Below are 23,484 nucleotides of genomic sequence, written 5' to 3'. Positions count from 1 at the left end.
ATATAAAGTAGCCTATAAAATTGAAACACTCAAGTAAAGTAAGTAGCCTACTTTAAGTGCCATTTAATTGCATTGTGGGAATCTACTTAGTTACTTCCCACCAAGCTATAGCCCATTCGTCTAATTTAAGTTAAAGTCAACTCTGCAAAGGGCAGCTAACATTTTACTTTGCAACAAACAAACAAACTTGAACCAATGTTGATATTAAAGTTGGGTAATGCCTTGCTTTTCTCGGTATCATGTCATCCTTGATTAAGGCTGAATGTAATGAGATCTAAATCCAGTTTCCCAGTTCGTTCTCGCAGGTTCTCTTCCACTAAACGAGCTTAGATTAGAAATATAACTCAAGCCTCCATTTAGATTATCGAGCCCAGCCGTGGTGAGGTGGCGGCCGCTTTAAAAGGAGCTGGCTCCGACGTCAGCGCCGTTTTAGACATGTGGGGTCTGACATCCAATAGCCTGATCGGGGTTTAAATCGGCCCCCTTTCTCACTAGAGATCCCTCCGATGAAGACCAGCGTAGACAGGAGTTAGTCACGGCTGCAAGAACCTCACCAGATACAATTAGGACCGAGATTTCGTCCTCTCGCACACCTGCAGCATCAGTTCATATTCCCAGCTAGAAACCACCGTGTAGCAACCATGTCTGTAGCGGGACTGAAGAAGCAATTCCACAAAGCCACTCAGGTAAGAGGGCACGACGTCCTGAAGACTAGATCTTCATGTTGAAGTGTCAAGTTGTTGGAGAGCAGCGGGCTAGCGTCTGGATAGTAGACAGACCGCTTTACCCATGTTGGTGTTCAGTGAACTCCTCATGTTGCACTCATATGAAGCCGTGTGCTGTAGTCGTGCTCCATCTATTACCTCTAAATCACTAACCCATCGCTGTCCAGGTCCTGAAATATACTGCACTGGAAAACACTGGCGTGGTGCAGCATTGCACCAGTAGAATAATTTATAACTCGTGTTTTGCACTGTAGCCTCCGTTGTAGTTCACTATGGTTATTTGATGCATTACAGGAAGTCACGATAAATATTCAGTGTTATGTTTGTGTGTGTGACCGCCTGGGTGGCAGGACAATGCGATGGTTGTGACGTCTGGGACGTCAGTTCCTCTTGGTACCCTTCAGATGACATTCCGCACAGAAAACCACTAGAGCCGCCGCTCGTGGCAGCCGCTAACGATTGTAATGCGCAAGTTGTTGCGTTAAATGGAGGATGGTTTAAATCAGTGTTTCCTTCAGTGTTTCCTTCAGCCAAAGATGTTATGCAATCGTTAAGTGAGCCTTGGCGGAAATCCGCTCCTACCACCAGCAGCAGCACACCATGACCTCGGCGCCCTCTAAGCGCATTTATCGCCTATTGCGGGACACCAGTGATGAATAACATGTTGCCTTCTTTATCTAATGCGGAATCATCAGTTTATTATTCGATGTAGGCCTAAACGTCTCTGGCCCAATGCATGGCCCATCTTCAGTTAAAGGTTACTCACAAGCTTCCTCTATACATTTCAGCATCTCCGTTATTCTAGCCTACTTCTACAGCCTAAGAGCCTCAGATTTAAAAGTTTAACCATCATTAACTCAGGAGGCCGTCAGAGTGGCGGTCACCAGTGGGATCTTGATGGTCAGAGGTGTGGACAGATCTGTCCCTTCAGCCTTCCGCTATCTCCACGGCTTTGGGTGACTTTTGTTTCTGGTGTAAGCTGGGAGTGAGGGAGGTTGTCCGTTTCTAGGGGTGAGTCACAGTGACACTGACAGTCAGCTTCAGGCCCCATACAGCAGGACGCCGGGAGCCTGGCTGAGTCAAACGCACACATATATCCTCCTCCTTGTTCTCCAGTTCACCCCAAGTCTACAAACGGGCATAGTTACAGCTCCCAGTTTGCATAATTCCTTATGAACAGCTGTCACTGAGATGGGAGGTAATCATGACTTCATTGACACTGATAATAGTGTCTTTTGAAGGCCAGCTCTGTAGATATTGAATTGCATGTTGGACCTGCATAACTGAGACAGCAGTTTGTGATGACAGGAGTTAAATTTATACATTTAACAACTCAGATCCAATGTAGTAATAAAATGGAGTCTAGCATTGTATTTTAAGTCAATTTACCTTTCCATTAGTCATTTATATTATTGTTAATGTCAGCTTGTGTAGAATGTTTAAAGCCAGACACGCCATTGGTCATAGTGAGTTCCCATTGCATTTTCTTGAAGAGCAGCATTTGCAGATCAATGATAAAACAATACCTGGGGGAGTTTCATCATGTTTTAAGGATTAAATAAAGAAAAAATAATTGCAAAAGCTTGTGTTCAGCTGTTAACACACTTCTCATTTTTAATCAAGGGTTCATTTGATCAGACTGGAAGTAGACATCAGCCCACACGGGGCATTAGATGGCTGCACAGATTGTGTTAATTCTGTGTGATGAGTCTATTGTCACCCATTAGCAGAGCCTTCTCTCTTCCCCCTTTCCCTGCAGATGTTCATACAGACCTGTGTGTGTGTGTGTGTGTGTGTGTGTGTGTGAGAGGCAAAGCTGCATAAGAGGATTCATATCTGTAAATATGCGTACAGATGTAGCTCTCAGTGTGCATGCATAAAGAGGTGTGGTTAAGTGTGTAAATATATAGTGAGTACATTTGAATTTGTCGATGTTTTACACTCTTCATTATTCTGTTTTATTCCCAATGCGTGTCAGTCAGCTCTAGGCTTAGTATTAGCTGTCTCTGTGGGCTCATGCTGCGTACACACACACACACAGTTTTCCTCCCCAGACTCTCTGTGGCAGAAGGCTGCTTTCAACCCCTCTGTTCTTGTGCCACAGTTCTGTAATCCAGGCCCAGACTCACAGCAATCTGGCTATTTATACACACACACGCACGCACGCACGCACGCATACACACACACATACATACACACACACACACACACACACACCTTCCAACCAGACCTTAGCAGCACCCCCACCACCAACAGACAAAGAGGGGGTCAAAGGGATTAAGGTATGGGACTCAGGGATTTAAAAGAGTTTAGCAGAATGTATATCACCATTAAAGGAATAGTTTGCCAAGTTAGATAAGAAGGTCGATGCCACTCGCATGTCTGTATGATAAATATAAAGCTACAGTCAGCAGCCTCTTTGCTTAGCTAGCCAGCTCTGTCCAAATCTAACAAAATCAGTTTTATGGGAGCATTATGTGCTGGACTATTTCTTGCTCAGGACCAGTAACGTCCTGGAGTCTTTGCTGATTGCATGGTCCAGCACATAGGTGGATTTTGTTACCATTGGACAGAGGCAGGCTAGCTGTTGTCGCTGTTATTTACTTTACAGAAAGTTGGCACTTTCTCATTGTCATCACTCACGATTGCTAAATCTCTCAAGGTATGGACAGCAGAGGACGAGGCTTCTTCGGCCTAGTATCTGTGATGACCTCAAGATAAAGCAGTTTCATAAATAAATGGAGCCATAATGCCAAATTGGTTTATATGTAGATTGGAACAGATTGCACATCCTAAAATGTAGCATTGACCTTATAGCCCTGTGCGTCACTAAATGCTAATTAGCCGTGCAGCTTTCTCTGAAGTTAAATGTACAGCATCTGCTTTGTGAGAGACAGGAAATCCTCATACGAGGCTTGCAGCATTTCTTCATTTAACTGCCCATAAAAGGCAGAATGCCATGAAGTTGCTGGAATTTTATGAGATTCACACACAAGCACGCTCACACAACCTCAGTTTCACCTTCTCACTTACACCACTGAGTAATTTATTTCCCACAATCACAGTTGTCTCTGATGGAAGACATCACTCACTCACTCACTCACTCACTCACACTCTCTCTCTCACTCACACACACACACACACACACACACCCACACACCCAAGGACATCGGGGCTCAGAGTGGTGCATTAATAATGGGGGGCCATTTTAAAAGAAGGGAAGCAGGGGGCATGAAGGGTAAAACCCAGCAGGTCCACTAGAAATTGCCTTTAAAAAAATATTGATTTATCCAGTGATCTATTACTCATTCTCACCATAGACTATGTTGTAAATTGAACGTGTATTAGATATGAATGCCTTGAGACAGTTTGCACTTTATCTAATTTCTCCTCTTATTATTTTAAGCTAAGACACAATGTTTCTCTCTGCCTTTTTTATGGTGACAATCCCTCATTTATTACGTCACAAGGCGACTGCACTTCTGAGTCACATGAGTCAGAGCAGATGCTACTTTCAGGATGGCTCTGTTCCCATGGAGAGAGTCGTGTTTGTCTGAAGCCGCATCGTTCGTGCCTGCATGCATGTGAACAGGCTAATGTGGTGAGACTTTTTATTTGGGGCTACTCAACTACTGGTTTAAAAAAAACTGCATGGTGCATCCTCACAGTCCTGCTAGTTATATTTTAATCAAACCCCAGTTTTTATGTGTCTTAAGGCTGCAGAGAGCATATATTATCTCAGTGGAGTGAGTGTGTGTGCTGTCAGCGCAAAGACAAAAATATGTTCATTAAATAGAAACTGCAGGAGAGGGAGGGAGAAGATGGCAAGAAGGCTTGAGAAAGCGTGCCAAAATAAGTATGAGAGGGGCAAAACAAAAAAAGAAGAGTCTTAAGGGTGTTTGGTCTTGCAACTTTTCCAGATAAAATGGTTGCTTTGCTTCTTGTCAATGTCAGAAAGAGGATAAGTTTCCTCACAAGTTTGGCTGCTTCCAAATGCACATTATATATAAATCCATTGAGTCTAAAGCTATTTACTGTTCTTTTTTAAGTGTCAGGTTAGTGAGTTTGAGATTGAATTTTAACAGAGGTAAAATCATAGATATGATTTACGTGATCCTTTTTGTCAAAAGAAGAAAAAAATATATATATTGTACTAAATATACTTCTAGTTACTGAATTCTCAGCTATATGCAGATCAACACCATATGGGCTATAATACTGTCATTAACAACAATAAAATATATCATAATATTAAAATATGCAATCTAGGCTAATCACGTTGAGGAGTTGACAAAGACTGTTACTTCAGTATGTCTTCAGTAATGCTTGATTTTGTGTGAACACCATTTACATTTCTTTCAAAATTGAGATACTCTGTTTTGTAATAAGTACACACGAAAATTTACTGGCAGCAAAGATTAGAAACAACCTCAATGAAAGAAAATGGCTCTGTGTTACACTGGTATTATTATTACTCATGCATTAATGTAAAATCAGGATTTTACTGTTGTAGTCGGATCAAATCTTATCTAATCTAATTTGTATGTGATTATTATTGATTATCTTCACTAAGAAGAAAACCACACAATTGATTGAAAATACAGACCACAGAAATCATCCAGAGCCCAAAGTGACACCTTCACAATGTTTAGTTTTGTCCAACCAACACACTTTAATAGTATTAAAGACAAATTAAATTATTAAAATAAATAAAAGGGGAAAACAGCAACTCTTCACATTTGAGAAGCTGGACCCATGAAATGTTTGGCATTTTCGCATGAAAAATGACTAAAGGATTATAAAAATAGTAAAATAACAGCAAATTCATTTTCTGTCAATAAAATAAATAAATCATTTCGGCTGCACTTTTTTACATGTTTTCTGTAAAAATCTGTCAGACGCAGTACAGTAAAAAATACAATATTTCCCTCTGAATTGTGGTGGAGTAGAAGTATAAAGTGACAGAGTACCTCAAATTTTCCTTAAGTACAGTATTTGAGTAGGCTAAATGTACTTTGGTACATTCCACCACTGACCATATCCCTTGGTGAGCTTCAGGTTGCAATGTCACCCTATTAATATTTTTTTTTTTTTCAAAATTATGTCTTCAGTTGTTTTAACATGACACAGAGGGAAGCTGGAAAACAAAGCTGGCCTCTTGGCTTTGTTTGTTGTTTTGTTCTGTATGGAAACAAAAGTATCTGTCAAGATACTGCAGGTATTTGAACCTGTGTTGTATAATCAAAATGGGGTATATTTCTTACAGTGGATAGTAGAGCAGTAATCCTTTATTGTGTAGTCAGCCGTGGTTTGACTAGAGGACTTCCCAGTGTGTGTGATGAATACTAATATCAGTACAGTAGCTGCATTGTGTGTGTAGCATTATAATTTGTCAACTGGAAATCATTTAATTTTAGCTTAAAGGCAAATAATAAAGCATCTTGGTGTATTTAGATTTAATTCTTTGTGTGTGTGTTAACATACAGGCATTTACGGCATTTCCTTCCTTCCAGTAGTCTGCAAGCGTGCGTGTGAGCATGTATAGATGTTCATCCGTGCGTGCCTGTGGACAGCAGTGGGCTCCTTGGATGTGGCTGACGCCTGCAGGACTTTAGGGCAGCAGATTGTGAGTGGGTGACTCATCCAGCTTGGTTCCTCACTAGGCCCACTGCAGTACAGCGTAAAACAGATCCAGCTGAGAGATAACAGATGGGGCGGGAGGGACACAGAGAGTGGGGTAAGGAAAGGGAGATAAGAGAAGACAAGATGAAGGGAAAGACGTAGATAGCAGCCTTGAGCAGGTAGGGAGTGGCAGAGCGATAAAGGGAGAATTCAGCCAAGAGATGCTGAAGGCGAGAGCAGCAGCAGCAGGAGGAGGAGACAAATCAAACAGTGTGGAGAGCAGCCAATCTGCAGGGATTTACTTTCTTACATACTTTTGGAGAAATTTCTACCAACCTCAATTTTGGCATCACCCATCAGAATTTCCCAGAGCTCAGAGTGATGTCTTGAAGTAATGAAAATATTCATTTTACTACGATGTTTGACAAACAAAAGCAGCAAATCCTGATATATGAGAAGCTAAAACCAGAAAACGTTTGGCATTTTGCTTGTTAAAGAATGTATTTGTTGAGTATATTTTGTATTAATAATCTGAATCTGCACTGTAACTAAAGCTTTAAAACAAATGTAATGGAGTAGAAGTACAATATTTGTCTCAATTGTTGTGGGGTTAAAGCCTAAAGTAGCATAAAAAGGAAATACTCAAGTACAATATACTTCAAAATTGTACTTAAGTGCAGTACTTACTTTCTCCCACTGAAAGCAACCACAGCAGTCAGGAAATTATTGTTACAGTTATTAAAATGGCAGGATGCAAACTTTTCTACACCTTTTACTTTCTGTCTCACTAAACATGTTCCACACTACCTCCTGTATTAGCGCTGAACTTTGGCATTGGATGTAAGTCGTGAGGTACAGAATTGTCCAACACGGACGTACTTGGGGTAACCTAGGGATACTGTGCTGAGAACCAAGTGTAGATGCAGAGGGGAAACAAAACTCATTGCTGAAATGATCTCTGTCAACCCAGTTTTTGTAAAGTGTGAATCAGCAATGCAGCAAAAGAGATGCTGCACTGGATGTAGTCCAGCAGTACAGTACCTGCAGCAAAGTACCTCCCATCCTTTCATCCTGATTTACTTGCTTCTCTCACAGTGCTTCTAGTACTCTTCACTTTTGCTTGCCATTTGCCCTCCGTCTTAAAAAGTCATTTTTTAACTTACCGCAATAGAGCCCTTTCTCTGAAATAAGACCTTTTCCCCTGGCACTCTGCTGTCCTTTGCTTGGGCTTGCTAAACAGACATACATTTAATTTAACCCTCTGACAAGTGCAAACAGTTTATCTTTCTCAGATATTTGCTTCTCCCTTCTTGACGTTTTCAAACAGGGAACTCTTTCACGGTCCTTAGACATGCTTTGCAATATATTAAGGCAGCCGTGGCAGTTTTTTTGACCAGAGTGTAAAATGTCATATCCAACACCTCGCCTCCAACAAATGTTTTCATTCATTTCCCTGACACCGCATAAATCCTGTAGAGCAGTAAAACAGCGACTTTTTGTCTGATCACTCATGAGCATGTGATTAAAATTACTCACCATCTCCAGAGCTGCTACTACACATTGCAATGAGGTCTGATATACTGTGTATCTCAGTAAATCCCATAGATTTGCTAAAAGTATTAAATGGACGAGGCTGAACTTCAGCAGAAACTCTGAATAAACTACCAGCCGAAACACTTTTGCCAGAAGTGCTGGTGCGGGAGCCAGAGGCTTGAACCGTGGAGTTGTCAGCGTTCTGACGTCAGCTTTGTTCTAGAGGTTAATGACAGACGGACAAGGCCTGTACCAGAACTATTCTTAGCTAGTCCTGTGGTTAGATGCTGTCGGCACATTTTGAATAAGAGCACTGGCGAGGAAAACTCATTAAATGTCCTCATCCAGAAGAAATTTGAATGAACAATGTTTAGCCAGGTTCAACATTGCTGCATGGTGTTCGGTTTTTGGTTTGTCTATAGAAAGTGAGCTGCTGTTCATCTAGTCCCTGGTTTCTCTCTCCTCCTTTTCCTCTCCCTTATTTCTCACCCTCCTTCTCTTCCAGCATCAGTATTCGGGCCATGGTTTATGTTTTATTCAGGACTAGTGTATAATGTATTCTGGGCATCACCACTGCAGGAAAGACTGCCCATGGCTTGGGGCTGGAGAAGGGAAATTCTCAGGACCTGTTTTCACCAATAATATTACCAATCAACTGGACAAAATTCTTGTTGGTAGAAATTTCTCCAAAAGCCTGCAAGAAGGTAAATCCTGCAGATCAACTGCTCTCCACACTGTTTGGCTCCGGCTCCTGCTCTCGCCCTCACTGCCTCTTAAGTACTGAGTAAAGGTTTGTATTAAGGAATGAAGAAAATGAGCCATTGCTACTGTCTTTTCATTTTCCCCTTAAAATATCATTTATAAGATGGGTAAGATATTGACTTTCTGAAAGTCCAGTAATTTTACACAACAAAATAATACCATTGGGGTTTTTCATAATATCATCATTCACACAGTAATGTGACGCCATTCTTGCAGAGAGTAAAGCAATTTACTTTCATGCATGGAAATGGCTGGAAACATTGATAAGACAGAATTACTACACACACACACACACTCACACTCTTTTCTACTTCAGGGACATTCAGGTCACATCATTATTACCCAAATCTATAGCCCAGAAGCCTACAGTACTCTCTTCGAAACCCATTCACTGTGTTGGTTATAGGCATTTGTTATAGTTTCCGAGATGTTTCAGAAATAATTAAGGACCACGCAACATAATCTGCGGATATGGATGTTTTAATATCCCAAGAGACCTTGTAAAGGTATTGTCTGCCATGTGTTGTGGATTTGCTCAAGGTTAAAGGTCATTGTCCAGCTTAGTGAGGCTGTAATGCCCATTTTAAAGCAAACCAAACTGATAGAGAAAAGGTGAGGTCCAAATTTTGTTTTTGGCACCAGAAATAAGAGGGTTGTCTTGTCAGTTGGTCGGTTTATCACATTGTGAATATGAATGTGTTAGGAGATGTATGTAGCAGTATTACATTTATGTGTGTGATGATGCTGTAAGCAGAAAGATCCTCTTCATTTTTAGATTTTTTTTGATATATGTAGAGTTTGGTGAGCAATGCTTCTGAGCGAGCACTAAAGGGAGGGGTGTATTTGTATGGCAGTTGAGTATAAATATCAACAATCCTTTTGTAGGATCATTTACTTTCCCTTTAACTTCAGCATGTTAGCCTTATTGTGAGCATGTTAGCATGCTGATGTCAGCATTTAGCTCAAAACACTGCTTTCAGCAAAATGAGCATAAGTAGAGTTGTGCTTAAATAGTTGTAGACTCTTGATTCGGAAAAGTTAGACATGAACTATTTCTGATGTGTATGGGACTCAATGCAAAGTAGCAGTCAGCACTAAGTACAGTTGAGGCTGGTTGGAATGTCACTAATGTTTAAGGTATTCGGTCAATAACCAAGGTATTGGACATATTTAATTAATTTCATCAGTCATCAAAACATTTTACTGAAAACCATAAATGTCAATCTGCTGGTGGCACTAGAAGAAAAGTCAGGGGTTCATCAAGTCAGTAATATTCATCCTCTGGCAACCATTCTTGTCTCTACAATAGTTTATATCTATCCAGTAAGTGTTGAGATAAGTTAGTCTGGACCATAGTGGTGGACAGACTGACCAACACTGCCATCCATAGAAGCATTTCACTAACATGTCTAAAAACATAAAGAAAGGAAAGAGGAAGTAACAGCCTATGCAGAGAAGATGGGGGTGTAGGGAACAAAAGAGGAATGGAGGCTGTGTTTCAGACAGCTGTAGCATAATAAACGCAGTCTAATGCCTACTTTGGCTCATGAAGGGACAGCAATGAGGAACGGGAAGGAACAGAACGTGCTTTACTTGTCTGCTATAGTGAGCGTCCAGCAGGTTATGGGAAGAGAGTATGTATTTTTGAAAGAAAGAAAAAAGCCACGTTAGTTGATCTAGCTGTGGACACACAGTAAACTCATTCGCCCTGTGCACACAAAGCCTCCTCCCACCAACTGCAGAGCTAAGGCTGAATGGCTTGTCCGGGATTATATTCAGATTAATCAGAGCACAGTGACTTTGCATGATATTGGAGCTGTGTGTGTGAATCAGAGCGCTGCAGCTGTAATCTGTGAAACGTGCTTCAAGTGCCGGACAAGAGAGTACCATGTGACAGGGTCAGAGATTCATGACTACCCCTTGCTTTTTTATCAGAGTAGTATTTTTAGTTGAACCCTGTGAGAATGTTAATTCTGATATGATTTTCACCCACAACCTATAAATCACCACAGTTTATATTTCTTTCTACTGAAAAATACTCTAATGTTTCAGGATGATTATGTGAAAAGGCAGATAAGCTTAATTTTGGTATAATTTATTATTACTAAACTCTGTGTCATAATTGCTATAATGTTGTTGTTTACCGTGCCGTTGAGTAATGAGTTATTTAATCACGTTGGTGCTTTGTGTAAACAAGCCTCTTCATCATGCTTACTGGTAAACAAAGTTATTTTTCTGCCGTTCAGACACCACCCACGGATTTAGCTGTGGATTAGACACCTTGAATTAAATGCAAATGAAAGATATCTTTTTTTCTTTTCTTTTTTTTGAGGTAGTCGGTGTGATTGCATGTAGCTGTGTGTGTGTGTGTGTGTGTTGCTGCCATGTAAGCAGGAGTTTGCTGTCGATACATAGATGAGATTGGTTTGAGAAGATATTTGTGTATTTTGCAGGGAGTTATTACAATACTTAATACTACAAAGTAATGCCGACTGCAACTTTAATATACTGATGTACAGACATTTAGTAAAAGGTCACAAGCTGTGCCATTTATTGATCCTTCACAGATCATCTACTAAAACATTATCTATACATGATTTTTTGAATTTACCACTGTTTTGTCGATCTTTTTGTATTCAACCTCATTCTTTGGAGCCGCGGTTAACAGTTATTTTTAATATCTATTTAATTTGACAAGCTAGGACAAGTGATTGTTTGGCATTTTATTATCAGTAATTTGACTAATCAATTAATAATTTCAGTTTTTAAGATTGTATTATTAGAATATTATTAGAATATTTACGTGGAAACACATTCCTCTGTGGAAATAATCTCTCCTGGTATGAATATAAAGCCTCAGCAGTAGCCATCAGTATTCTGGGTATCATATTTCTGCCTTGTCGATCACCTCCTGTCATGACCTTTTTTATGGGCGGAAAATCTAATCAAATCAGACCGGTGTTGAATAGCACATAGTCTATATCAAATATACAGGATGATGATCTGCTGATGCTTTTCAATTTTCTCTTCTTTTTTTTTTTATGGGTCATCCCAGCGTTGGTAGTATTGTTTTTCTGGGCGGAGGGTGCAGTGTGATTAAAAGCCTGTGGTAGTGTTTGGTGGATAAGAAATCTCTTTTTTGGGGTGTTTCTTTGCTCCTTTTATTGATTTTCTTTTCTTTTTTTTTTTCGTTTTTGTGAGAAAAACGCGGCTGCTTGTTTCATCCTGCATTTATTATTCTGTCTCTGCTGGATGGTTCAGCTTGAAGTTAGAAGTAAAAGACATTTATCTTTATCAACAATGATAATGAAGCTTCTTTCATGCGAGGCAGCATTTGTTCAGCTGCAGTCTGGCGTTAGGGTTAGAAAAGCTCTATATGTTGAGTTCAAGGACATTAGTGGAGTGTTTTTGTGTCTCCTGTGCGCTCACAGAGAAAACATCTTGTCACAGTCCACCAGGAGTGGACAGACTGTACCTGTGGTCTATTTTTTTATCTGACATTCATTTATACGTTCTGGACCCGTGATGTTTACTTTATTGTACCTACACATGGCCTTGCTCTTGAATACAATGGCAAAATACAAAAGACCAAATCACATTATGACATTATGTTACTAAGCTGGCAAAACTCCACATAATATGTAAAGATACACAAAACAAAAACCTGTAATGCAGGTACAGTACGTAGTTTCATATTATGATCTACTTTCTTTGATTTACACATTTCATTATTGATTAAACTGCTGATTATTTCACGATTGACTGGGAAATGTCGCATAATGCAAAAAATGCCCTTTGCTAATTCCTAAAGCCCACGTTGATGCCTTCAAACTGTTGAAAAATTTCTTACAGTTTTTCTGTAATCAAAGTAGATGCCAATTTTTTTTCTGTTGATCAACTAATTGACTTATCCTTTCACCTCTACTATAAAATGCACAGTATAATATAATATCTTGATCTATGAATTTTCAAAGCTATTAATTTCACTCTCTATATTTTTTTGTGTGTGGAAGCTCATTGTTGAACTTAAATTTATTTAACTCAAGATTGATAACCTAGCTTTTTCCTGTGAAATGCAGTTGAGGGCCTTTAGTAAAGATTTTGTCAAATGATTGTCTGTAGTTTTGCTTCTTTCAAAGATTAAATGGGAGCTAATGAGGATTGTAATTCCAACACTCAGTGTGGATTTCTTTGAGTTTCATATGTTTGTGTTAAGTGAGGATTTAGCTTTGTTTTTCCCGGGGGGGTGCCATTGTGCCAGGGCCATTGTAGGTAAGGAAAAATAAATTACAGCACGGGGGGGGGGGGTAATATTTCGACAATAAAACTGTGTTTCAGAGATTAAAGTGGTAAATTTACAGGAGAAGAAAACATGGATTTTCTGTGACATACAAATGGTCATCACAAATTTAGGTGAAAAACTCATACTGTTATGCTTGTGCTATTAAAAGCTGTGTACTGTATTAAAAAGTAGTATACAGCTATATTATGCAACCATCACATTTAAACTACTTTCACCAACAAATAATATAGTTCCTTCTGTTCAAAGAGCAAAAGCATAAAAATAACTGGGAGAACTGCAGACATTTATAAATGACATGTGAAACCAAATACAACAGAGAACAAGGAAGCAATGATCAACTAACCAAACCTAAACAAGAACACAGAGGCAAAGAGTAATACAGTAATGGACATAATGCATGACTTATCTGCTTGGATTATGTGTGTGGATTTTGAAGCACATTATATTTTATGAATTGGCAGTTCGCCTGCTCTCTAATAGCAATAACCCATCTCCAGAAATATTATTGATCAGATTGGATGCTGTTCAAAACTGACAAGACAACACGTGCATCACTTTGAAATAAAATCAATAAAAATGGCAGTGATTAAAGCTGAAGCTGACTTAATGTCAGTTCTTTATCACTAATAACCCAACAGTGAGTCTATAGTACAGAACTATAGCTCAAAAGGCAGCTGAACTACAATCTTTGCGATCATGAATCTGTGGATGGTAGATGCATCCGAATTTTAAAGAGTTGGTATTATGCTCATTTTCAGGTTCAAAATCTTAATTAGGGCTTGTACCAGAACAGGTTTACATGGTTTAATTTTCAAAAAACACCATATTTTTCTCATACTGCACATTGCTGCAGCTCCTCTTTTCACCCTATGTGTTGTACGCTCCGCTCTTGAGCTACAGAGTGATGCATCTTACTTGTACAAAATCTTTGTTGGGAGTTGCACATGCGCAGTTCCCAGGTAAGGACTACTAGCCAATCAGAAGCAGAGAAGGGCGGGTCGTAAGAAACAAGGTAATGTGATCCAAAACAAAGCCACTTCAGACTGAGACCATAACCTGGCAGATGGTGTAAGTTATTACCAGTCCACAACCACCCATTTTTGTACCGCCATCACTTCTCGCAAAACTGTCAATATTCAAAATCTACACAGCTGATTTCTCACCTCAAAGCTTCTCAGAAGTGGATTTAGTGATGAAATTACATATGAAAACTGTAAAATATAAATCTTTCTGTTGCTGCCCTCTGTCTGGCACACGCAATGATGATGATGCAGTGAATATTGTAATATTCTCTCTGGCCAATCAGCAGTCTGTCGTGTTTTCACCGTTACATTTTAGTATCCCTCAGCTGACTTGGAACCTCGACGGAGGTGAGGTGATACGAAAAAAAGTACCTGGAAGCAGGTACAGGTGCAACATTTCTACAATGGAAAACCAAACAAAGGCGAGTTGAGCCAAAGGTCCTCCGCTCAGACTAGCTTGATTTGAGGGCATGCCAGACCCTGCTAGCCGCTTGGCAAGCTTTATGACGCGTTTTCATTGTGACGTCACAAGTACAGGAAGTGAAGGGCTGGACTACAAACGAGTTGTTTTCAAGCAGTTCAGAGCAGAGCTTTTTGTGGGAGATGGGAACTCCCTTTGGGCTGGACTCTGGGCTTTTTCACTTTGCAAACCTGTTACATGCACAAAAAACTCAATAAAGGAGAGGGGAAAAAGCCAAAAAGCATAATATCACCTCTTTAATAACTATCAGTACTGATTTTCAGTGCTCATTACCCTAGAAAACACCATCGTTACACCCATGCAGAGTTAACTCGCGAGACTGATGGGTAAACATTAAAATAATATTACGATGAACTTGCTGTTTGAATTCAGCACGTTTTCCCCTTTTCAGTTATGTGCTTGAAAAAGTCCTCTACAGGCCTCAAAGCTCATTATTTCTTCTTAGAGACATACTTGCAGTTTGAAATGGAAATTGCAGAGTGGCAATCAAGAACAGAGACCGAGAGAAAGCTAGTGTGTTGTTCATGTCTGTATGTAGCTGTGTGTGCTTCTACAGTTGTCTGTATTTTCCGTGTGTGCTGTTTCTTCTGTTTGAGTGACTGGTGAGTCACTCGGTGTGAGAATCATTTATAAAATCTTTGTTTCAAGGTCATGTTCCTCTGTATGTTGGTGATGAATAAAAATGAGGGACTTTGGCTTAAGCTAATAATACAGAAAGATATTTTTGAATAAGCTCTGTCTATCTAGGATCTTTAAGCGGAATATGCTGATAGCTGATACTGTGCAAATAGTTATTATAATTTAATGGTTCCATTTTGTTGCCAGAACATGCCAAGTACCCAGTTCCTCCTTTCTAGCAAAAACCCTCTGAGGGCTGCTTTTTTGTTGTGCCCACTGATGGCAGTTTGAGCCAGCTGGAAAAACAGTGGCATGATAAAGAATGGGGTTGTCTGCTTCATGCATAGCAAGCAAGCTACCTTGCAAAATAGTGATAAGAATGGACAAGATTGACACAAGTGAAAATCATTAAATTGCACCACATTCGACCGGATAGGGCAAAACAAAATAACCCCACCTTCAAACAAGAAACCAGTTTACATATATATACAGTGTCAGACCGTGGACATGATATGAAATGGCAGTTCAGTCTGATTGTCAGGCAATAATTATTCAGTTCTCCATCAAGATTTATCCTGCTAATCCAGAGATTAAACCCAGACTGGCAGACTTTAGACCGATCCACTGAATCTTAAAGGTGATTTTTCTTGTAAATAAACTAAAGTTATGTTTACAGTCAGTGTTACTCACAAACATGCTTTGTGTGAATCCTTGAGTTTTATCGAACATGTTGAATGCATTTTCTTGTCCCCCACAAACCATTTGCAAAGCGAATCTTAGAAGTATTTTTTATCCAGTGTTGTTTATATTCATGATTGCAAACTAGCAGTCTTATTCTTACCTCCTTTTGCTGGCACATTGCTGCATTTCTTGATGCATTACTGCCACTTATTGATCAGAGGAATAGTGTGAAACTACCCACATGCATGAGACAAACAAACTGGGGATCCACTCATAAAAAATGTTACCTTTTTTAATATTTCAACTGAAACAGTATAATTTTATACTTTCCAGTAAAACCCAAACACATAAATACAATAGCTGTTTGAAGCATTGTGACCCAAAAAATGGCAGGGAAGTTCACATGTAGATTATTAACCTAAAAAGTGTAACTTATTGCCCCAAAATGTTACTCAAAAACTCCCCGAGACATTTGCACATTTTAAAATAATTGTCATTTAGTTGACATTAAGAAGCAACATCCATTATGTAATAGCACTAATATGATTGATCAATATCCAGTGTGTAGTGATATTGTTACTACTACTATTACTTACATCCTTTAATCGAAGAAAAAATAAATAAACCAAATTAATCATTAAATTGATCCATCTCAAAAGAAGGTTGAATTATTTTCTACAGATTGACCTTTGTTTTCTGCTTCAGAGAAAACACACAGACAACTTCTCAATGATAAACGAGGGCATTTATTTTTAGCAACATGTCTCATAAATGAAGGATAAATAAGGTGGTGAAGTAGATAAACGAATGCAAGATCTTAAACGGTGCAATAATTTAATTTACAATGGTGAGTTGAAGTTTGTGGCATGATGCTAACGCTAGGACAATCCAGTGAGAAAACTACCAGCCTATTTATTGTCTCTGTTGTGGAGGTGGACAGATAGGATGTTAAGATGGACAGAGGTGAATGTCATAAGAGAAAGGACATAGGATGAACAAAAAGACAGACAAAATGGAGTTTAATAAACAGGTGAGCATAAAGGACAGAATTGAACACATTGAGTCTTTCACACCTTGCCAAGGTTCCTGGCCAGAACTATAGGTGGTCTGGCAGAGTGTGATTGTCCAGAAAATACTGAGGGCTAGCTATTTACAGTTTACGATAGAAGCAATTGTAGCACAACAGGAGAGATGCATCCAAAAGATGAAGAAATGTTTCTTTACTTAACAGCGCCACTGAAGTGTACACCTGTGTTACCCCACTATTTTCTCTTTTCCAAAAACAGTTAAACAGATTTGTTTAGTTGGCTTAACAGGAATTATAAAACATTCAACAACACACCAATAATAACAATTGTGTCTTGATTGTGAAAGTACAGGTTCACTGATATTTGTCAGCTGCAATTCACACTCTATCCAATCCTAATGCTCAGCAGGAACTCTCCATCATTCATGTCGTGTGCGCCGTTACTCATCCTCCATCTTTGTCTTATCATCATCATCACATATTCCAGTGCTCACAAATTCTGCCACGCTTTACACACACACACACACACACACACAGAGTGCCAGCTGGTTTCCCCTCCCCCCGTTCAGAGAGCGGTACATGGATGGATCGGAGTGTTCACACATCTCCCCAGCTACAGACTCATCCCTGCTGTTATGTAAGAGCCATGCAAAGGCTTACAAATCAGATTATAATAGCCACAGGCCACACACTCAGAAAGGATAGAGGTCAGTGAAGCAACATGGCCAACCAGTGGACTCATGCTTGCATGAGTCTGGACAGAGGAAACACTAGCACCCTGTCTCTGTGCTCGTCTATTCAGTCTGTCCTTGATGCCTACCTTTCCTACAGGTATTGAATTGTCTGAACTGAGCAGCAGTTCCACTTTTGTTCCACTTGTCATTGCTTGTTTGCTCTGGTTTTATAAAACATCACAACCACTGTTACTGTTGAATTTTGTCGCCACTAATGCCACCTCAGGCCTTGATGTTGTGTGGGATTACTATCATCCTGAAACAGCTGTAGTTGGAGCAGGAACCAGCCTCCCCCACGTTAGCTTTGAACACCAGGATTTAAGAATAACAAATGGATTTTCCTTGATTCCACGAGAGCGCAGGTCTATTCTCGTGGCAGCCGTACAATTATAGGTTTGTTTCTAAATAAGGTGTTAATATCCATTCCCAGCATGTCATTAGAAGTCTTGGTCAGCCTAAAGTCAAGGCTTAACATCAGCAGTGTAGATTCCAGTTATAGTGAATGCAGTTGGACATGTTGCTAAGTCACAGTCCAGCAGTGAATATACTCTGCGCAGTATCGCATGTGAAATGTGATGATGAGAATAGTGAGGCCTTGAGTTTATTTAGAGGTGAGAAGAGAGAAAATGGAGTGATAAAGACAGAAGTGGAATGAAAGGAAGAAACAAAAACGGGCAGTCTGAAAATGGAGATAAATGAGGATGAGACAAAGATGTTATATATTGTTTTTGACTTCAAGATTTGGAATATTCCCTAATGAGCGTGCCTTTCTGTTTCTCTACCTCCTGTCTTCATTCATCGCCCTTTTCATCTCTGTGTCCAAGGTGAAAATGTCAAGTTTTACAGGGAGAAAAGGATGAAAAATCTGTACTTTGGTACAGACTACACAAGCAAGAAATGTAATATCTCTTCCCCCCACGACACGTTGGGAGATCCTTCCCCACAAAGGGGTTAAAAAAAATTTTTTTTTATTGCTGTCAGGAGGAGTCAGATCCTCCTGGTCATTGTCCAGCAGCAGGGGCTGTCCTCCTAATAGCCTCACTAATCACTCTTGTCATTTTTAATCTCTCTCTTCCACCCTGGCGTATTTAAAGCAAGGGCCTCTGTGTGCCCAACCAGGATTAGACTAGTGAGCTGGAGATGAAGTGTGGTGCAGGGGGGGTGGTGTGAGCAGGAGCGGCAGCAGCACAGTCCTTGTGCGCCTCACATTGGGTGCCATGTGACTGATGCTAACGCTAGCAGTGTAGCTGTGAATGCTAAAAATACCCAAAGATGCTCTGGCTGATGATGCGTTTTAGGTTCACACAGTAAAGAGATTGTTGGTACATACAGTGAGGAAAATAAGTATTTGAACACCCTGCTATTTTGCAAGTTCTCCCACTTAGAAATCATGGAGGGGTCTGAAATTGTCATCGTAGGTGCATGTCCACTGTGAGAGACACAATCTAAAAAATAAAATCCAGAAATCACAATGTATGATTTCTTAACTATTTATTTGTATGATACAGCTGCAAATAAGTATTTGAACACCTGAGAAAATCAATGTTAATATTTGGTACAGTAGCCTTTGTTTGCAATTACAGAGGTCAAACGTTTCCTGTAGTTTTTCACCAGGTTTGCACACACTGCAGGAGGGATTTTGGCCCACTCCTCCACACAGATCTTCTCTAGATCAGTCAGGTTTCTGGGCTGTCGCTGAGAAACACGGAGTTCAAGCTCCCTCCAAAGATTCTCTATTGGGTTTAGGTCTGGAGACTGGCTAGGCCACGCCAGAACCTTGATATGCTTCTTACAGAGCCACTCCTTGGTTATCCTGGCTGTGTTCTTTGGGTCATTGTCATGTTGGAAGACCCGGCCTCGACCCATCTTCAATGCTCTAACTGAGGGAAGGAGGTTGTTCCCCAAAATCTCGCAATACATGACCCCGGTCATCCTCTCCTTAATACAGTGCAGTCGCCCTGTCCCATGTGCAGAAAAACACCCCCAAAGCATGATGCTACCACCCCCATGCTTCACAGTAGGGATGGTGTTCTTGGGATGGTACTCATCATTCTTCTTCCTCCAAACACGGTTAGTGGAATTATGACCAAAAAGTTCTATTTTGGTCTCATCTGACCACATGACTTTCTCCCATGACTCCTCTGGATCATCCAAATGGTCATTGGCAAACTGAAGACGGGCCTTGACATGTGCTGGTTTAAGCAGGGGAACCTTCCGTGCCATGCGTGATTTCAAACCATGACATCTTAGTGTATTACCAACAGTAACCTTGGAAACGGTGGTCCCAGCTCTTGTCAGGTCATTGACCAGCTCCTCCCGTGTAGTTCTGGGCTGATTTCTCACCTTTCTTAGGATCATTGAGACCCCACGAGGTGAGATCTTGCATGGAGCCCCAGTCCGAGGGAGATTGACAGTCATGTTTAGCTTCTTCCATTTTCTAATGATTGCTCCAACAGTGGACCTTTTTTCACCAAGCTGCTTGGCAATTTCCCCGTAGCCCTTTCCAGCCTTGTGGAGGTGTACAATTTTGTCTCTAGTGTCTTTGGACAGCTCTTTGGTCTTGGCCATGTTAGTAGTTGGATTCTTACTGATTGTATGGGGTGGACAGGTGTCTTTATGCAGCCAACGACCTCAAACAGGTGCATCTAATTTAGGATAATAAATGGAGTGGAGGTGGACATTTTGAAGGCAGACTAACAGGTCTTTGAGAGTCAGAATTCTAGCTGATAGACAGGTGTTCAAATACTTATTTGCAGCTGTATCATACAAATAAATAGTTTTAAAAAATCATACATTGTGATTTCTGGATTTTTTTTTTTTGATTGTGTCTCTCACAGTGGACATGCACCTACCATGACAATTTCAGACCCCTCCATGATTTCTAAGTGGGAAAACTTGCAAAATAGCAGGGTGTTCAAATACTTATTTTCCTCACTGTATGTGTCAGCTAAATAAATGTAATGTATCTCAGTATGTACGGATGGACTTAATGCATAGATTATGAATATACAGAACCATATTAAATTTGCAAATGAAAGCTATCTTTTTTTTTTTTTTATCCAGTTTTGACATTAAAATTAAATGTATTTTAAAGTCACACTTCTATTCCCATTAGCTTCAGCTGTACTTAGCGTAGCATCCTAACACACTAAACTAATACAGTCAGCAACATTATACCTGCTTAACATCAGCATGTTAGCATTGTCATTGTCATTAGCATGCTGACATTAGCATTAAGCTCAAAGCCCTGCAGTGTCTAACTGCAGCCTCTTGTTTTTTTTAGTTTAGTTATTCTTTTTTTACGAACATGAACATGAGTTTAGAAGTAATAGATGGAAAAAATGCTCAAACATTCAGCATCAATTGAAAAGTTAGTCATTCTTTTGTGAGGTTTGATCATCCACAAATGTTGTCAGACACAGATGTAGAAACAGATGTAGAAACATCCGAACAAATTAGCTGACACCATAACCTCAGGTTTATGTGTGCATGTGAAGATATGTTGTAGTATTGATCACACTGTGTTCTGCAGTGAGCAGCGTAATCTAATCCTGGACTTCCATTTAAAAGCAGCTACAGACGCTTTATGTGTCAGAGTGAGTTTCAAATCGGTTTTCCTCCTCGCTGTTTAATAGTATTAGCTCAGGGTGTCTTGTAAGGCCCTGCTGTTTAAACTCTCCTGTTTGCCAGGAGTGTTTTCATTAATCAGTGTGGACAGTTCTCTTAATAGAATTCACTGCAGGTGAATTGTCTTTGCTGAATAAATATAGCAGAGTGGGATCCGATATCTGGTAAAGGATCATTTTGGGACAGTAGAAGTTAGAAGATCTGTCGGTGTTTGATGAAACACTGAAAGTTTGTGGGAAGGCTTTCTTCAAATGATTACACGAAATTTATTTTACAAACTTTTATTTTTTTCTCTGAAGCATACATACGTCTTATGTGCTTTCTTGCAGAGAGTTAAAGGACTCATTATCTTAGCTTAGCACAAAGACTGGAAACCGAGACAAACAGCTAGCTGTGTCCTGATGTAACAAATTACCAGCACGTCTTTCACACTTTTCTGTACAGATTAAAAAAACACAATATAATGTGTTAATTAGTGAGCTGGTAGGGAGATTTTGTTAACTTTGGACAGAAACAAGCCAGCTGTTTCCAGTCTTTATGCTAAGCTAAGCTAACCTTATTTATTGTACAGACATAAGAGTGGTAGTAATATTCTCATGTAACTCTCAGCAAATAAGTGAATGAGCATATTTCTCAAAATGTTGAACTACTTTAAACCCCATTGTTTTGATGAAATGTTTTTTAATTATTGGGAGAAAATATGGTCATTCATCCTGTCTGTTTGTCCATAAAATCTCCTATAACTTCCTGGCTTTAACTTCCTTTTAAAGGTTTAGTGTGTAATATTTAGGAAGATCTATTGACAGAAATGCAATATAAAATATCTAAATATTTTTTCACCTTTACATAATAAACCGTTATGGTTTTTATTACCTGAGAAGGAGCCATATCTATTTACATACACCGCGGGTCCTCTTATGTGGACGTTGCCATGTTGAGCCTCAACAAATGGGTCTACAGAGCGCGTTTTGTCACTATGTTGAGTACGTACAAGAGGAAGAAGAAGTGACTTAGTAGTAGTAGTAATGAATGACTTCTCAACTCTGGAAATGGGACCATCCTAGGAGCATGTGAATGCACTGTGAACCGCTGGTTACAATTTGCAACCCTCACCACTAGATGCCACTAAAACTAACACACTGAACCTTTTAAAGTGTATATTTAACATTGAAATTACAATTTGAGTTATAATAAACAAATAAGACCACCACAGCTCAGTTATGTCATGGTATTTAGGGTGTTGGTGTCCTAGGTTTACAGATAATTTACTTTTTGTCAATTCCCTAGTTTTAGATAACGTGATACAAAATCTGTAAAACGGAATAAAAGCGTCAGGAAAAACTTCACAAAACAGCAGTAAAACCAATACATTATCAAAAAAAAAAACAAACACTGGAACACCAATAAATAAGAAGATAATAAAACAGCTGGTTCTTTTGGTTTAGGATTTTCATTTAGATCAGTTCGGACTTGGTCAGGTTGTTGGTACATAATGTGTTTAGGCGGCAAATACACTCTAACTTGACCTGTTACATTAGGGTTGGTTTTCGGCTTTGCTACACCTGGTCTGTGTTACCCCAGGCTCTATGTCAACACTCATGTACTCTTCCACTGAGAGAGCATGTCAAGACACACTCTGCTGACCGACCAGTGTGACGCTGCAAGAGATTTTGGGACGAGGAGGGAGGGAGGATGCCCTGCAGCTTTTGGCAAGATCTCTGGGCTATTTTCCTCTCCACATTTAGGATCTTTAATCTGGTCTGATTTGGTTTACATGGGTTCCAGTTGGAGAGAAAAATGCAGATGCAGCATTTTCGTGAGAGCGATGGATCCAAAGCCTCATGTGAACCCGACCATAGGGTTTTCTATGTGTAGTTAGTAGTAGGTTAGTAGTTTACATGGCCTTGTTATTGTTGTTTTGTCTTCTCAGCTTAATGTTTGTGATTTTTTTTTGGCCCAGAGTGAAATGTCTGTTTCACTGGATGCATTATGATGAAATTCATGGTTCCCGGCTTTTCCTACAACCACTTGTGACAACATTTGGTTGTCACAAGTGAAAAGTCTGGACTTGTGTTAAATGAATTTGCCATGATATTTGGTTCACTCATGCCCCTTTACATATCCATTTTAGTGTTCGTTACCCTCCAGTCAACATGTTTCGCTTATTGTTACTTCACTTGAATGTTTGAGATTCATCGTGCAGAATAATGTATGTGTAGAGTTTGACACTAGAAGACTGTTTTCAGATTCATCTGCTGAAGAATGAAAATTTCTCACCTTAAATCTCTGTTTAAGACGAGGACGAGCATGATTTTGTGACTCAATCATAGTGTGATATGAAAACCTAAA

The 23,484-nt window shown here is 39.7% G+C and overlaps 1 protein-coding gene across 5 annotated transcripts in view; it reads left to right on the top strand.

Moving 5' to 3' along the window:
- The first annotated feature begins 473 nt into the window (after positions 1–473).
- The window catches only part of sh3gl2a (SH3 domain containing GRB2 like 2a, endophilin A1), a 37,532-nt gene continuing 14,521 nt past the window's right edge, over positions 474–23,484 (top strand). For 3 of the 5 annotated variants that reach the window (XM_038713214.1, XM_038713213.1, XM_038713212.1), the window contains exon 1: positions 474–686. In XM_038713214.1, coding sequence (XP_038569142.1) covers positions 642–686 — 45 coding nt within the window. In that variant the 5' untranslated portion in view covers positions 474–641. The remainder of the gene's footprint in view (positions 687–23,484) is intronic. The other 2 variants (XM_038713216.1, XM_038713215.1) reach the window with 1 other exon arrangement.

The sequence above is a fragment of the Micropterus salmoides genome, unplaced genomic scaffold (assembly GCF_014851395.1).
Source record: "Micropterus salmoides isolate LMB-PRFRI ecotype aquatic unplaced genomic scaffold, ASM1485139v1 Ms_hic_scaffold_12, whole genome shotgun sequence".
Classification (NCBI taxonomy): domain Eukaryota; kingdom Metazoa; phylum Chordata; class Actinopteri; order Centrarchiformes; family Centrarchidae; genus Micropterus; species Micropterus salmoides.
The sequence above is the reverse complement of the archived record's forward strand: the minus strand, read 5'-3'. Positions and strand labels throughout refer to the sequence as shown.